Raw genomic sequence first — 17,139 nt, forward strand, 5'->3', positions numbered from 1 at the left:
TATAAATATGAAGAGAAAATCCTGAAAACAGCTCAGGACAAGAGGTCCTTAACCTTCAAGGGTAGACACATAGGGCTGGCAGCAGGCCTGTCCACAGGGACCTGGGATAGGCCAGAAAGGACTAGCATGATAGATCCAACATGCTAAATGGGAAAAATATGCAGCTGAGAATACTTTCTCCAGCAAGGCTGTCATTCAGAATAGAATGAGAGATCAAGAGTTTCCAGGACGAACAAAAACTAAAGGAATTTGTGATCACTAAAGCCGCCCCACAAGAAATACTAAAGGGGATTTTTTTTTAAAGAGGATTCTATAAGCGGAGAGAGAGAACCCAAAAGTAACACAGACCAGAAACGGTGTACAGGTAATACAATGGTACTAAATTAATATCTTTCAATAATTACTCTGAATGTAAATGGGCTAAATGCTCCAAACACAAGACATAGGGTATCAGATTGGATTTTTTAAAAAAAGACCCGCTGATATGATGCTTATAAGAGACTCATTTTAGACCTAAAGATACCTCCAGATTGAAAGCGAGGGGGTGGAGAACTATTTATCGTGCTAATGGACACGAAAAGAAAGCTAGGGTAGCAATCCTTATATCAGACAAATTAGATTTTAAACCAAAGATTATAATAAGAAATGAAGGACACTATATCACAATAAAGGGGTCTATCTGGCAAGAAGATCTAACAACTAAATATTTATACCCCTAACCTGGGAGCAGCCAAATCATATAAACCAAGTAATAACAAACATAAAGGAACTCACTGACAATAATACAATAACACAAGGAGACTTTAACATCCCACTCACTGCAATGGACAGATCATCTAAACAGAAAATCAACAAGGAAACAAAGGCTTCAAATGACACACTGGACCAGATGGACTTCACAGATATATTCAGAACATTCCATCCTAAAGCAGAAGAATACATATTCTTCTCAAGTGCACATGGAACATTCTCCAGAATAGATCACATATTGGGTCACAAATCAGGTCTCAACAAGTATAAAAATATTTGAGATCATACCATGCATGTTTTCAGATCACAACGCTATGAAATTAGAAGTCAACCACAGAAAGAAATTTGGAAGGGCCACAAATACATGGGGGTTAAAGAACATCCTACTAAAGAATGAATGGGTCAACCAGGAAATTAAAGAAGAACTTAAAGAACACATGGAAGCAAATGAAAATGAAAACATACCAGTTCAGAACCTTTGTGATGCAGCAAAGGTGGTCCTAAGAGGGAAGTATACAGCAAGACAGGCCTTCCTCGAGAAGCAATAAAAGTCTCAAATACACAACCTTACACCTACAGGAACTAGAGAAAGAACAGCAAATAAAGCCTAAAGCCAGCAAGAGAAGAGAAATAATAAAAAGAAGAGCAGAAATCAATGATATAGACATTTTTTTAAAAAACAGAACAGGGCAGCCCCGGTGGCGCAGCGGTTTAGCGCCGCCTGCAGCCCAGGGCGTGACCCTGGAGACCCTGGATCGAGTCCCATGTCGGGCTCCCTGCATGCACCTGCTTCTCCCTCTGCCTGTGTCTCTGCGTCTCTCTCTCTCTTTCTCTCTCTCTCTGCATCTCTATGAATAAATTTTCAAAAAAATATTTAAAAATAAATAAATAAAATAAAAAACAGAACAGATCTATGAAACTAGAAGCTGTTTCTTTGGAAGAATTAATAAGATCAATAAACCCCTGGCCAGACTTATCAAAAAGAAAAGACAAAGGATCCAAATAAAATCAGGAATGAAAGAGATCACAACCAATAACAAAGAAATACAAACAATTATAAGAGAATATTATGAGCAATTATATGCCAACAAATTAGGCAACCTGGAAGAAATGGATGCATGCCTAGATACATATAAACTACCAAAACTGAAACAGGAAGAAATAGAAAAGCTAAACAGACCCATAACCAGCAAAGAAATGGAATCAGTAATCAAATTTCTCCCAACAAACAAGAGTCCAGGGCTGAATGGCTTCCGAGGGGAGTTCTACCAAACATTTAAAGAATTAATACCTCTTCTTCTAAAACTATTCCGAAATGACAGAAATGGAAGGAAAACTTCCAAACTCATTCTAAGAGGCCAGTATTACCTCGATTCCAAAACCAAAGACCCCACTAAAAAGGAGAATTACAGACCAATATCCCTAATGAACATGGATGTAAAAATTCTCACTAAGATGCTAGCCAATAGGATTCAACAGTACATCAAAAGGATTACTCACCACGACCAAGTGGGATTTATTCCTGGGCTACAGGGTGGTTCAAATCAATCAGTGTGATAATCACATTAACGAAAGAAAGGATAAGAACCATATGATCCTCTGAATAGAAGCAGAAAAAGCATCTGACAAAATACAGCATCCTTTCTTGATAAAAACCCTCCACCATGTAGGGGTAGAGGGAACATACCTCAACATCATAAAGGCAAAATATGAAAGACTCACAGAGAATATCATCCTCAACAGGGAAAAACAGAGTTTTTCTCCTAAGGTCAGTAACACGACAGGACATCCACTCTTGGATCCATTCATCCACTGTTGTTCAAAATAGTGCTGGAAGTCTTAGCCTCAGCAATCAGACAACAACAAAAAGGCATCCCAATCAGCAAAGAATAAGTCAAACTTATTCTTCACTCTTCACAGGCGACATGATACTCCATGTAGAAAACCCAAAAGACTCCCCCCAAAATTGCTAGAACTGATACAGGAATTCAGCAAAGTTGCAGGATATAAAATCAATGCATAGAAGTCAGTTGCATTTCTATACCCTAACAGTGATGCAGCAGAAACAGAAATCAAGGAATCAATCCCAATGACAATTGCACCAAAACCCATAAGATACATCTAGGAATAAACCTAACCAAAGAGGTAAAGTATTTGTACTTTGAAAACTACAGACACTTATGAAAGAAACTGAGGAAGACACAAAGAAATGGAAAAACATTCCATGCCCATGGACTGGAAGAACAAATACTATTAAAATGTCTATACTACCCAAACCAATCTATACATTCAATGCCATCCCTACTGAAACACTACCAGCATTTTTCACAGAGCTGTAACAAACAATCCTAAAATTTGTATGGAACCAGAAAAGACCCTGAATAGCCAAAGGAATGTTGAAGAAGAAAACCAAACCTGGAGGCATCACAATGTCTGACTTCAAGCTGCATTACAAAGCTATGATCATCAAGACGGTATGGTTCTAGCACAAAAACAGACACATAGACCAAGGAACAGAACAGAGAATCCAGACACGGATCCTTAATTCCAAGGTCAACTAAATTTTGACAAAGCAGGAAAGATATCCACTGGAAAAAAGACAGTCTCTTCAACAAATGGTGTTGGGGAAACTGGACACGCAGAAGAATGAAACTGGACCATTCTCTTGCACCAGACACAAAGATGAACTCAAAATGAACAAAAGACCTAAATGTGGGACAGGAATCCATCAAAATCCTAAAGGAGAACACAGGCAGCAACTGCTGTGACCTCAGTCACAGCAACTTCTTGCTAGACATGTCTCTAGAAGCAAGGGAGACAAAAGCAAAAATGAACTATTAGGGCTCCATCAGGATAAAAAGGTTTTGCACAGCAAAAGAAACAGTCAATAAAACTAAAAGGCAATCTATGGAATGTGAGAAAATATTTGCAAATGATATATTAGATAAAGGGCTAGCATCCAAAGTCTATTAAAAAACTCATCAAACTCAACACCCAAAACACAAAAAATCCAGTCCAGAAATGGGCAGAAGATGTGAATAGACAATTCTCTAAAGAAAACATACAAATGGCCAACAGATACATGAAAAACTGCTCCACATCATTAGTCACCAGGGAAATGCAAATCACACCAGTGAGCATGGCTAAAATGAACACGTCAGGAAACAACAGATGTTGGGGAGGACGCAGAGAAAGGGGAACCTCTTACACTGTTGGTGGGAGTGCAACCTGGTGCAGCCACTCTGGAAAACTGTCTAGAGGGTCCTCAAAAAGTTAAAAGTGGAGCTCCCCTATGACCTGGCAATTGCACTGCTAGGTATTTAACCAAAGGACAGAAACAGTGATTGGAAGGGGCACCTGCATCCCAATGTTTATAGCAGCAATGTCCACAACAACCAACCTATGGAAAAAGTCCAGATGTTCATCAACAGATAAATGGATAAAGAAGGGGTGGGGTACACACACACACACACACACACACACACACACACACACAAATGGAGTATTACCCAGGCATCAAAAAGAATGAAATCTTGCCATTTGCAATGACATGGATGGAACTAGAGGGTATTGTGCTAAGCGAAATAAGTCAGTCAGAGAGGACAGATACCATATGTTTTCAGTCATATATGGAATTTAAGCAACAAAACAGATGAACATAGGGGAAGGGAAGATAAAATAAGATGAAAACAGAGAGAGGCAAACCATAAGAGACTCTCAACTCTAGGAAACAAAGTGAGGGTTGCTGGAGGGGAGTGGAGTGGGCGGATAGGGTAATTGGGTGATGGGCCTTAAGGAAGGACTTGATGTAATGAGCACCAGGTGTAATATGCAACTGGCAAATCACAAAGTTCTACCCCTAAAATAATAATATATTATGTGTTAACTAAGGTGAATTGATTTTTTTATTTTTTTTAACTAAGGTGAATTTAAATGAAAGTTAAAGAAAATAATTCCAATTATAACAGCATCATAAAGAATAAAATGCTTAGCAATATATTTAGATGTGTACACTGGAAGCTATAAAACAGCCTCAGAAGAAATTAAGGAACACTTAAATAAATGGAAAGACACTCCATGTTCATGTATAGGAAGACTTAATATAGTTGATGACAATACTCCAAAATGATCCACAGATTCAACAAAATCTTCATCAAAATTCCAGTTGGCTCTTTTGCAGAAATTTACGACCTGATTCCAAAATTCATATGGAAATCCAAGGGAACTGAATTGGCTCACTGAATTGGATTTGGTTAAAAATAGCCACGACAATCATTAAAAAGAGCAAAATTGAAAGATTCACACATTACGACTGACTATAAAGCTACAGTAATCAAGACAGTGTGGCATAAGGACAGAAGTACAGATCAATGGAACAGAATGGAGAATCCAGAAATAAACCTTCACATTTACAGCTAAAAGATTTTCAACGAGGATGCCAAGACAATTCAATGAGGCACAAATGGTCTTTTCAACAAACGGTGCTGGGAAAACTAAACAGGTACTTGCAAAAGAACGAGGAGGGACACATACCATACACCATATATAAAACTAACTCAAAATGGATCAAAGACCTAATTGTAAGAACTAAAACTATAACTCTTAGAAGTAACACAAGCGTCGATCTTCATGACTTTGGATTTGGCACTGGATTCTTAGATACAATGCCAAAAGCACAAGCAACAAGAGAAAAAGTTAATAAATTATAGACTTCATCAAAACTAGAAACTTGTGCTCCAGAGTATGCATCGGGAATGGGAATGGTCTGACATGGTTCGTATCCAGGAAATATAAAAAATTCTTACAACTCAACAATGAAAGACAAATCAAGTGGGCCAAAGAATTGAATATGGACATTTCTGTAAAGACCTACAAATGACCAATAGGCACGTGAAAAGATGCTCAGCATCATCAGTCACCAGGGAACTGCAAATCAAAACCACAATGAGATGGCCCTCCCCACCCCCCCACCCCCAGGATGGCTGGAGTCAAAACAACGAACAATGAACAGATGTTGGTGAGGGTGTGGAGAAACTGGAAGCCTCACACAACTGCTGGTAGGAATGTAAAATGGCGCAGTCACTTTGGAAAAGCCTGGCACAAAATTCCTCAAAAAGTTCAGCGTACAATCACTACACTGATCTGCCGGTTCTACACCCATAGCTATATACCCAAAAGAACTCAAAACATGTCTTCAGTTAAAAACACACACAGTGGCATTCATAGCATCATTTATAATTGCCAAAATGTAAACATAATCGTTTCAAACTTTGATGAGATTTTAAGGGCGGGGGTGCGGATTCTTTGAGTGACGTGGGCGTGGATTAGGGCCGCCTGTGTATAGAGAGCTTCAGGGGGCAGCTAGTCAGGGATGAGTGCGCCGGCTGGGGACCAGGGGCCTGGGTTTGAGGCCAGGCTCTGTCACTAGGTGACCATAGCATGACTAGGTTTGACAACTCCCCTGTGAAATGGGACGAGGACAAGTACCTCCCGCCACAGATGAGTGTCCCAACTGCCGACACACAAAGCACCATGGTGCCAGTGTGTCTGAAGTCTTCAGCCAAGGACAGGATAGGCTCTGTCCCTCGGGTCACCATAACCAGAGATCTGCCTCCAGCCTCCTTAGTTGTGATCCCCCCTTGGCCCTAGGGAGGGCTGGGGTCTGTGCAAGGGAATCCTATAGATTCCTGCCCGCCCCCCACCCCGGGGTGGGGAGACTCAGGAGCAGTGGCTGGGGATGCTGGCTCCCTGGCCTGAGGAGCAAAGGCCTGGAGGAAGAAACCCTTCCCACCCCTAACCAGCCTTACTGAGGACCCCAGTCTGTGGGGACAGAGAGGACCCTGTCTTACCTTCAGGAGCTCCTGGTCAGCCAGCCCACACAGCATCAGCTCATGGCCCAGTTTCACCATCTCTGTTGGAACACAGGGTCTCCTGTTACTGCAGACGCCCAGCCAAACAGGAGAGGACACCGTGCACCCAGGGGTGCGCGAACGTGCAGAGTGCCGGGCGCCACTCTGGTGAGAGCACTCCTGCTCCGGCATTGGCAGGCTGCTGCCCAAGGAGCCAGGCTGGGGCCCGGAAGGCCTGGGCGGACAGGAGGCAGGGGGACAACACCCTCAGGACTGCTTCTTGCTGTGTGACTTGCACATCCCTGGGCATCGGTTTCCTGGACGGAAATAAGGGGTCGCATTTGATGCTCTTCCACATAAGGAACCCTGGCATCTAGCAGAGGCCAGCCAGCTACCTGAGAAGCTGACAGTGGTCAGGGAACCTTCCCAGGCTGCTATATGCCACCACCCTTCCAGAGAACTCGCCAGGTCAAAGCAGAAGGAACCACGGCTCATGTGCATCAGTTTCCCACAGGCCTTTATCAGCATCATCTCCTTTCACTTTGCTGGCAACTCTAGGAGGTGGGCCGCAGCCCCATTTTACAGATTGGGAAACCGAGTCACAGCGTGGTGCAGGGACTGCCCAGCCACATCTTACAGGGTGCTCTGGACATTTTCTGAGTAAGCATCTGGTATATGGAGAAGGGCCAAGGCTTGGAGCTAGAAAGCCTGGGGCCAATGCCTGCCCTGAGCCCCGACCTGGCCCTGTAGCAATGCCCTTACTCCTTCATAGGCAAGGCCCAGCTCCTACCCCCGGATGGCTCAGCAGTAGAACAGGCATAACTCTGGCATCTGCTTTGGAAAGATCCGGGCAAGAAGCAAGCAGAGCGTCCGCGTGAAAGCATTAGTAACCCTGGAAACACTGTATGACTAGCAGTTACACCCCTAAGCATGCCCACTGCCCACAACCCTTCACCCCAAATCCTCGTGTCCTCCACGGATCCTCTCCTGCTTAGCCCATATCCAAGTCTTGGTGAGTGTGGCCAACCCACCGTTCACGGTAAGCCCAGGATCTGGCCAACGCTCCACTCTGCGGGCCCCCTCCTGTCTCCTGCCTGCATCACCGCAACAGCCTTCCAGCGGTCTCCCTGCCTCTGCCCAGGCCTCCTGTTCTCAGCTCAGTGGCCTTAGGGACCCTGTTAAACCTGAAGTCAGGCCGCAGCTTTCCTCAGCATAAAAGCTGTCCTTCCAGGGCCTGATGTGGCCAGCCCAGCTGCCTCTCGGCCCTCACCCCGCCACTCCCCTCTTGCCCTCCACTCTGCACCAGCCACCCGGGCCTCCTGGGTGCTCCTCACAGCCACAAGGCACATGCAAGCCCAGCTCAGGCCCTTTGCACTTGCTGTTCTCTTGCCCTGAACTCTATTCTTTCTGCTATGTGCCCAGCTTGCTTCCTCCCTCACTGCAAGTCTGTGTTTTTTTTTTTATGGAGATGATTTTTAAAATAAATTTGTTTTTTTTAATAATAAATTTATTTTTTATTGGTGTGTTTAATGGGGAGGCTTTCCTCAACGACCTTAACTGAACAGGACCACCCTTCTCCCAACCCACCCATGTGCCACTTTGCCCTCACCTGGCTCGGTTTATGGCACTTCTCACCATCCAGTACAGAATTTTGCTGCCTTCATTTACCACCTGTCTTCCCCAGCTGGCACACAAGTGCCACGTGAGCGGCACGATCCATGGCCGCAGCCAGCACCGAGCACAATGCCAGGTGCACAGGAAATGCTCTACAAATACAGGTCAAATGAATTCATGAATCCTCCGAATCCTCTTCAGAGGAATCTACCCATGGACAGACACTTGTGTCTACCACCTGCTCTGACACTCCGCGCACTCCCATGAGGTGGGCAAGGCTGAGGTTATCACCCCCACATCACGGAAGAAGAAGCCAAGGCTGGGGATGGCAAAGTCAAGGCTTTGGCTGGGCTAAGGGCAGGGTTGGAATCCTTGAGGGGTGCGCGTTAAAGAATTCCAGTGTCGTCTGACGGCCAGGTTTGCCAGGCCTGGACATGGTCCCAGCAGTAGGAAAGTGCCAGATGTAACACACCGGGGAGGGCGGTGCTTCTGTGCAGTCCGGGCCGGCCCACAGGCCAGCCCTGCAGGCTCCAAGATACAACGCCCCATTCTTCTGGCCCATTTCGGCCTCGAGGATAACTGTCCCTGGACATCTAATCTGGCAGTGAGGGCTGGGCTCCAAGGTCCAGGTCACCCCCCCCCCCACCAGAGCTGCTGAGCCAAATGCAGGCCCAGAGAAAAATAGACTTTTAGAGACCCCACGTTGAGGGCTGTAATTTACTTCCCGTTACCTAATATTTGTTACCGGATTAAGGACAGTTTCTGCCAACAAAGGATAGAAAAGAAACAGTTATGAGACAAGCCCCTGTGGAGAGCTGCCCAGCGTGCACGTAGCGGGAAGATGGGGAGTGAACCGTCGGAAGCATTGGCAAGAACCAGTCTCTGCCTCCAGTGCCTTCATGGATGGGCCGGACAGGGTCACACATCCTTGATCTTGCTCACATGCCCATATAAGAACTGTCCCCGTTGTCTATCCGCAGTGTGTGAGTGCGGAGGGGTGTGCTGCGATTCTAGAAGGCTCTGGCAAGATCTCCAGGGTATGCACCAGCCAGAAGTAAACACCATCCCATGGGAAATTCGGTACAACTTGCTAAGGAGGCCATGCATAAGCTCAGATTTGTCCAGAATCCACCACCCCACTCCAAACTCCCATAACACAGACCCACCTTGGATCTTCACCTCGACTGGGGCTCCCTTTAGCGAGCTGGACTTCTCCTGCCAGGAGGGACAGACCCTGCGGGGAAAGAGCAAAACTGGTCAGTCCCGAGTGGGCAGCAGAGGCCCCCTCATGACCCCTCCTTACACACGCTCTGAAAAAGTGAATTATTTGTGCACGTGCTCTATCCCGCTGAAATGTTCACTTCAAAATGGATGATTTTATGTGATGTGACTTTCAACTCCATAAGTATCAGGGAAGAAAAACACAAAATATTTCTGAAAGCATACCTCAAAAATGTGAATCTGAATACTGCAATTTAAATTCTCATGATAAAAAACCAAAACGGCTGCCCAAGAGGAAAATCTTCAATTCCGCAGAGCTGGAAGCTGTTTCTCAGGAGGAACCAAGGGGCTGACTTTTCTTTCAACCATGATACCACTTTGTTTAAAGAATGTCCCCCAAGGCCCTGCCTGGGTGTCCCCTCACACCACGATGCACACGTGTGCATCTGTCCTTCTCGGCCTGGAGTACTTTCTTCCCACCTGGCCCAAGTACACTGGTTCTGACGAGTCCCGAGAAGGCCACGACTGACTTCACCTCCCCAGGGAAGCTGGGGAAGAGCCAGGCATGCCCACAGACACTCTGGTGTCCCGCCATCACAGCAGGACCTGAGCACTGTCCTCCCCTTGGGCTCTCACCTCCCAGACTGCAGGCTCACTGAGGCCCGGAGACAACTTTCTATTCTATGCTTTTGGGGTCTAATGCCATGGCGACCAGCACAAAACAGGCAGCCAGTGTATATTAATAAGTGAATGACCATGACCTCTTGCCATGGAGTAATCTGCCGTCAGTAAATGTCCATGCTCAGCTCTTTCAGAAGAAGGACATTTTCTCTTTTTAGAAAAGCTTCAATCGTTGTGAGATTATGCTGCTCCAGGTCACAGCTTTAAACCTTTTGGGGGCTCCTAGTGTGATAGGCTCTGGGATCATAGCTTCAGCCTTCCGGGTTGAGAGAGCAATCCCAGCTGTCCCCTCGAGGGTCCAGCACAGCCCCAGCTTTGACGATACCAAAGAGATAAACGCGACAGTGGCCATTCATAAGCACTTTGCCATAAGACCGCAAGCTAATGGGCAAAATCGTTTCCAGACACAGACCACATCTAAAGGCAGTAAGGGAAGACGCCTGGGTGGCTCAGCGGTTGAGCGTCTGCCTTCGGCTCAGGGCGTGATCCCAGAGTCCCGGGATTAAGTCCCACATTGGGTTCTTTGCGTGGAGCCTGCTTCTCCCTCTGCCTGTGTCTCTGCCTCTCTCTCTGAATGTCATGAATAAAAATCTTAAAAAAAATAATAAAGGCAGTAAGAGCTATAATACCCAGGCAGGCCCCCTAGGGGGTCTCTATCATGAGCAGGGGACAGTCTGAGCACTACATCCCGGCCCTGAGCTCCAGGCCTAGCACAGCACCAAGGCCCGGGAGGAAGAGCTCCGCCTGCCTGCCAGGGGGCCTCGGGGCCCACCACCAGGTCAGGCCCTCCCTACGGAAAGATAGAGGTTCTCTCCACAGGACAGTGAGGGCCAGGCTCGACTCTGCCCTCGTGGTGCGGAGGCCCGCCGGCGCTCGGGACCTGCTGACCTAGCGTGGAGAGGGCTCACTTCTCCTTCCCTGGGACCATGCCTCCAAATGAACGCCTGCGTCCCAGGTCACACCTGCCCTGACCGTACTGGGGCCCTGCGAGCTGGCGGGGCCACCCTGGACCTGAGGTCCCAGGCCCCACGCTGTAGGACTAGAGCAGAGAGGGGGCCTCGGCTGCACCGCCTGTCTTCACGACCCACTAAGGCAACCAGCTATTCTGCCAAAGAGGGGTGGGGCAGGAGGGGCAGAAGAAGCCCCCACCATGCGCAATGCTACAAGGCTGGGCCCCGGGCCTGGTTGCTGGGCAACATTCCCACTTCTGAAACAGCAAGCAGCAGAGCACACTCAGCGATCCATCAGGCTGGACTATGGCAAACCACTTCACCACACTAAAGAACAAATCCACAGAAGCCTAAGTGACCTCACTCAGAAAGGGCTTTCATTAAAGCTGATCTTCCCGAGGCAGCAGGGAGCAGGGCAGACACTAAAGGCACTCAAGGTCTTAAAAGCAAGTACAGCTCTTTGGGAGTCAAGGAAACCCAGGTGCCTTGAATTTGGCCACGCAGGGGGCCCTGCAGCTCGGCCCTGCCCCCACACCGAGGGCCAGCTCAGCCCACGGGTCCCCCAGAGCCAGCATGCTGAGCCCCAAGGCCAAGGCTGGGTGCAGGTTCCAGGTTCCACCCAGAGTGGGGTGGACCAGGCAGCCCTAAGCGAGGGCTGAACTGGTGAATCTACGTGCAAAGAAAGCCAACATGAAACGTGGGAGAAGCTGAGCTCTATCCAATCCTCTTTTGGGGACCTTGAAAACCCTATGGCCCTTTGCCAGCTTGGGATGGTAGGATACAACTGTACATTCCCTATCTATTCCTCCAAAGAATTCCGCTTCTTGTATTTATAAAAGTACTGAAAGCATTTGAAGAATGTACCCATAGACTCCCACCCACCCCTCCCACCCAGTAGGGTGATCCAGTCCCCAGCATCAGCCTAAGCCAAGCAAATCTGGGCTCCCTCCATGAGAGCACCTCCAAGACACGGCTATGCCCACCTCGTCCTGGGGGAACACTCGAGACCCCTGCACTAGTCTAGGCCATCGCCACTACTGCCTCTCCTCCCAGACTCCTGGACCATGCACTTTCAGGGCTGGCAGTGGCCATCATGCGAGCCATCTGTCACTCCAAGCCAGGTTCCTGTCACCTTTTCCTGGGGCTCTTGGAATAGTCTCCACGTCAGTCTCCCTGCCTCCACTCTCACCCCTCCAAATCCATCCACCACAGAACTCCTGAGTCACCTTGCCAAAATGCTAACTTCAGTGTGATGCTTCCCTGGTCCCATGACTGCCCTGCCCAGAGTATAAAGTGGAAAGGCCCTCATGGGGCTTGCAAGGCTCTGCATGAGCTGCCCTAAGCTGCTGCTCAGGCCACTGCTGCCCAGCTCTCCCTTCCATACCTCGACTCCTCACTCCTATTGAAATGAGCACCCACCATTACCCATCCCCTCCCAGATGCCACCTCCTCTGTGCCAACATCCGCAACATTCAGACCGCAGAGGTATGCCCAACAGTGGGACTCAGGCCTGGGCCTTCTGCAGTCGCCAGAGCCCCCAGGCCTTGGGGACACCCATCTGTGCCTGAGGTGCCTGGAATGATACATGGGTGTGCACGTGTCCATGCACCTGCTTGTCAGCCAACAGCATGGAGCACATTTCAAGTATGTACAGCATCATGCTGCAGCTTGGGGCTGACACAGGAGTCCTGCCTGGTACCTGGCCTCCAGCAGCTCCCAGTGCTTTGGATAGCCAGACAGGACAGCAGGCCAAGACAGAACCAATGGGCTGAGGGCTCTGCGAGGGGCATGGTCAAAATGTGGGTATCCAGGCGGAGGAAGAAGGATATGCTTTCCCTGGAAGCTGGAGACTTTTTAAAAGAAGTTGGGATGTGTGAGCTACATAAGAGAATGTGCGACATGCAGAGACCTGAGGGTGTGTACAGGAAGAGAACAATAGGGTGTGAGAGCGCTGTGAGCAGAGGCCCGAGGTAGGACCTGGGGGAGGGCTGGAGGACAGCAGGACAGGCTCAAACATAAAAATGCCTCTTCTCCCTTGCAGCCATTCATAGGATACCCAGCCCAAGGCCAGGGTGTCCCGTGGCTTGACAGATGCGCCAGCTGTGGGCAGGCTGCACCATCGCCACTCCACCACCAGGTTCCTGCCCAGGAATCTCCCTTAGCTACAAGGGCAGAGAAGCAAGGCTGAAGAGGAACAGGCCTGGCCTCCTGAGACTCCTGTACCAACCAACCATAGCCACTCCAGAGAGGGCCCTGGGGGTCACGGTCAACAGCACCATAGCCTGTGCTCCATGACAGGCTTAGTCAAGCCTTCCCCACTGTAGCTTTAAGACAGATGCTCAACTCATGGACTGCTGTTCCCAAGAGACAGACATTCCTTGGGACTTTCTGGATCTTGCCCTTCGCCATCTGAGTAGGCTTTGCTTTCCTTGCAGAGTGCCAGGCACACCCACCAGGACACTGCTTGCTGTGAAGGACTGGGAAACAGGGTCTTGGCCCTCCTTCTCACTCCTCAATGGCAAGACACAAGACAGTTCACACGTCCGGTGTGAGAAGGGAAAGACTGAGGCCCCTGCCAGCCCTAAAACTAGTAAAATGAGAACAGTGAGAAGCCCAAGTTAACACTTTAGCAAGGTGGCAAACGGACCCCCTGAAGCCCTGGCATGGGGGGTGGGGGTGGCACTTTCAAGGCAAATTCAAGCATGGTTTCCATGGTTGGCACTTCTTAGCAACAGCTGTTCTCATGAGGACCTGCGGTAGGGCATGGAGACATCTCGGAGTACCACTGCTTATCACAATATCAAACACCCATCTTGCCCAGGTGGGCTGAGTGGTGCCTGGCACACCCCAGGGATGGAGAGGAAGCAACAAAGACGTTACCTAACACACATCCACTCCAGGATTTCCAAGCGGTATTTCGAGGGAGTGCACAGCAGCTCCTGAATGGTCTTAGGCTCTGTGATATACAGACCCTCAAGGACAGGGCACTTGAGATCCTGAGCAAAGAAAAGGAAAACAGGGAAGCTTTACAAATCGAGAAGGACTTAAGGGCTGAAATGCTCCTTCTTCAAACACGTTTACTACCCTCCAAGCACATGTGAGCTTCTTAGCACACATCCAGTCCGCACCCCCAGGCCCCCCCATACTGAGTGCAAGTGGCCTGTTGGTAGGGTTCTCCGTCCATCTTGCCCAGAGTTAAGGTCTCTTCATTCTCAGCCCACATCCCCAGTGGCCTGCCACCCACCTCCTTTAAGTATGCCCGCTGTAGGCTAGTATCCCCGTTTAACCTGGTAGCAACTAGGGGCCTCGGCATGAGTCCGAGACTCTGGTCCAAGGTCCCAGGCATGGGACCACGAGGAATCTAGCGCCTATCTGGAGTTGGGGGGGGGGGAGGGAGAGGAGGAGGGGGAGGAGGAGGGAGAGAGAGGGGGAGGGAGAAGGGGGGAGGGGTGGCGGAGGGGGAAGGCGTAGCGGGGCCGGTGCCTGCGGCCCCTGGGACGGCTATCGGATCTCCTGGGACCGGTTTCCTCACTCCTGCTACCGCGGGCATCCGACGCCCACTCGGCAGGGTGGCACCGACTCTGCCGGTGTCCCCCTGGACCCCGCGAGCTCCCTGAGGCCAGGGCCTTGGCCCTCCCCGCGTCTGCGTCTGCTTCATCTGCGCAGCCAGGTCCCGCAGGATTCCCGCAACAGAAGCCACGGCGCGGCGCGGGGCGCGGAGGCAGCCCCCGCGAATGCGCGAGGCCGCGCAAGGAGCGGAGGCCGGCCCCAGGCCGCGGCGCGGGACCCAGCCGGCTTCCGCGGTAGGCCCTGCCCGCCCGCCGCCCGGCCGCCGCTGCCCCGGCTGCCTGCCCGGGCCCGCGGCACCTTGAGCTTCCCGAACACCTCCACGGCCGCCTTCAGCACGCCCTCGTCGTCCCCGGCCTTGTGGCCGCCGTCGCGGCCGTCGCCGCCGCCGCCGCCCAGCCCAGCCATGTTTCGCGCTCTGAGCCGCAGCCCACCTCCGCCTCGGAGGCACTGGCCGGCGCGTCTGCCAATCGAACGCGGAGCCCCGCGGCCCGCCCGCCCCCCCGGGCCCCGCCGCGCCTTCCCATTGGGCCGCTGCTCCACGTGCGCCTGGGCTCCGCCCAGGAGGCGGGCCCTGGGAAGGGGCGGGGCGGGCCCTGGGAAGGGGCGGGGCGGGCCCCGGGAAGGGGCGGGGCCAGGGGAGGGGCGGGCCCCGGGAAGGGGCGGGGCCCTCGTCCTTGCCCGCGCTCCACCGCCCCTGCCAGGCGCCCCCAGGAGAGGGCGCTCCTGCCCGGGCCCGGCTCGCCCCGACGCTGCAGAGCCGCCTGGCGGGTGCGCCTGAGCTGGGCCTTGCGTCCCGCTCCCCGTGCGGGGCTCTGGCTCCCGGTTCCGCAGTCGCTGCTGTAGTTTCTTGCGTGGGAATGCGGCCCCCCTCGTCACCAGCTCAGTGACTTTGGCCAGGTTACCTACCCTCTCTGCGCCCCCTTGCCCTCACCTAGTGGGGAATAACGGGGGCGCTGACCTCACTGGGTTGCTATGAACATGGGTGACGTAATGATTCCTACGACAATGCCTGACGCAGACAAAGCACTATATGGATGGTCACTGTTATGATGCTGGACCCTGCTACTTCCCCCTCCTCCTCCCCCATTCTGTCTTTCATACTTCTGGAAGGTTCTGAGGCTCCTTCCTGCCCCATCCACTTATATATTTTTTTACATCTCTCACAGCCCTCGAGCTCAAAGAGTCTGGCACGAAATGCAACGACCCATCGGCTCCCAGACTCCAACACCCCATCCCTGGGGCCTACTGATGTGAGGAGCAGGAGGGGTTGAAGGGTGCCTGGTGCCTAGGGAGTCGGGAGCCTGTGGCAAGCAGCTGCTGCCCACTCAGCCCTCTCCGGAGGGTCTCCCTCCTCTGTGTCCTGCCCTGCCACCTCCCACAGAGAGGGATCAAGAGGCAAATCCAGAAACGAGGGACCCAGGGACCTGGCAGAGGCAGCAGCAGGCATGTGAGTGACCGGAAATGTCTCTCAGCTCCGTCCCAGGCCCGGGGTATGCAGCAGTCAGGGTCAACAGAAACACCCCTGAGCCTGGCCTTGCAGGGCAGGGCCCGGTTCCCTACTGAACTCGGAATTCCGAGCTATTCTGACGACGCAGAGCCTCGCAAGTGAGCTGAAGGCTCATGCAAACCACGCTAAGGCCCCTTCCCCTGGCCAGCAGGCCTGCTGCCTTGGGCCCTCTGACAGCTGAAGGCTGGAGGGGCTTTGGGCTGTTTTTTTTTTTTTATCTTTTTTTCTCTCTCTCTCTCTTTTTGTTTTTGTTTTTCTTTCTTTCTTTTTAAAAAATTTCATTTCAATCACAGCCCCAGCTCAGACATTCAAATTCTTGTGGGTTTTTCTGTGGATCTTTCCTAGGACTGGGGAATTTGGCGGGAGAAACCACAGCAGTGTGGTGGCCTCCCCCACCCTCCCCATATCCTCTGCTCCTGAGGATCAGGAAGAAACAAGCCCCTGTGTATTCTGGAAGAAAGTTCCCCTTCTCCACCCAGCCCGATGGAGCCAATACTCTGAGCAGCCCTTCCCCAACTGAGCAGCTCCATCTATGGCATGGGGTGGGACGTGGAGGGATTGGCAGGCCCTCGAAGGGAGAAAACCGTCTTGAGAGGTCATGGGGTCCATCGTCCTGAGCGGAGGACGTGCTGGCCAGCCCTCAGCTCATGGAGACGGCTGCTGAAGACCTGCACACACCACCACTAAATCATGGTGCCTCCTCCCAAGCATCCTCCACTGGAAAGGCTGGACGCTGGGATGAGAACAGAGACTGCCGGGCCTCTCAGGGAGGGGGAAAGAAGGGGCCGGCTGGTAGAACCTTCTGGAAACCTGGACTGGAGTTCAACACAAGGAAGCACGTCTCCCAGAGGTCACTTTCGAAACAGTGGCTGGCTGCCCGGAAAGGGAGAGTGCTCCCTGTCTTGGGAGGTGTGCAAGCCCAGGGAGCCACGTGGGTAGGGATACCAAAGGGTGGGTAAGTACAGTGAGGAAGGAGAGCACAACCCTGTAAGGAGCA

The 17,139-nt window shown here is 51.0% G+C and overlaps 1 protein-coding gene across 1 annotated transcript in view; it reads right to left on the minus strand.

Moving 5' to 3' along the window:
• Positions 1–15,071, minus strand: part of HAUS7 (HAUS augmin like complex subunit 7) — a 30,056-nt gene extending 14,985 nt beyond the window's left edge. The window contains exons 1-4 of the mRNA XM_055338922.1: positions 14,933–15,071; positions 13,946–14,061; positions 9,380–9,447; positions 6,600–6,661 (exon numbers count right to left, since the gene is read on the minus strand). Of these exons, the coding sequence (XP_055194897.1) occupies positions 6,600–6,661; positions 9,380–9,447; positions 13,946–14,061; positions 14,933–15,040 (354 nt within the window). The 5' untranslated portion in view covers positions 15,041–15,071. The remainder of the gene's footprint in view (positions 1–6,599; positions 6,662–9,379; positions 9,448–13,945; positions 14,062–14,932) is intronic.
• Positions 15,072–17,139: the final 2,068 nt, after the last annotated feature.

Source organism: Nyctereutes procyonoides, unplaced genomic scaffold (assembly GCF_905146905.1).
Source record: "Nyctereutes procyonoides isolate TBG_1078 unplaced genomic scaffold, NYPRO_anot_genome, whole genome shotgun sequence".
Classification (NCBI taxonomy): domain Eukaryota; kingdom Metazoa; phylum Chordata; class Mammalia; order Carnivora; family Canidae; genus Nyctereutes; species Nyctereutes procyonoides.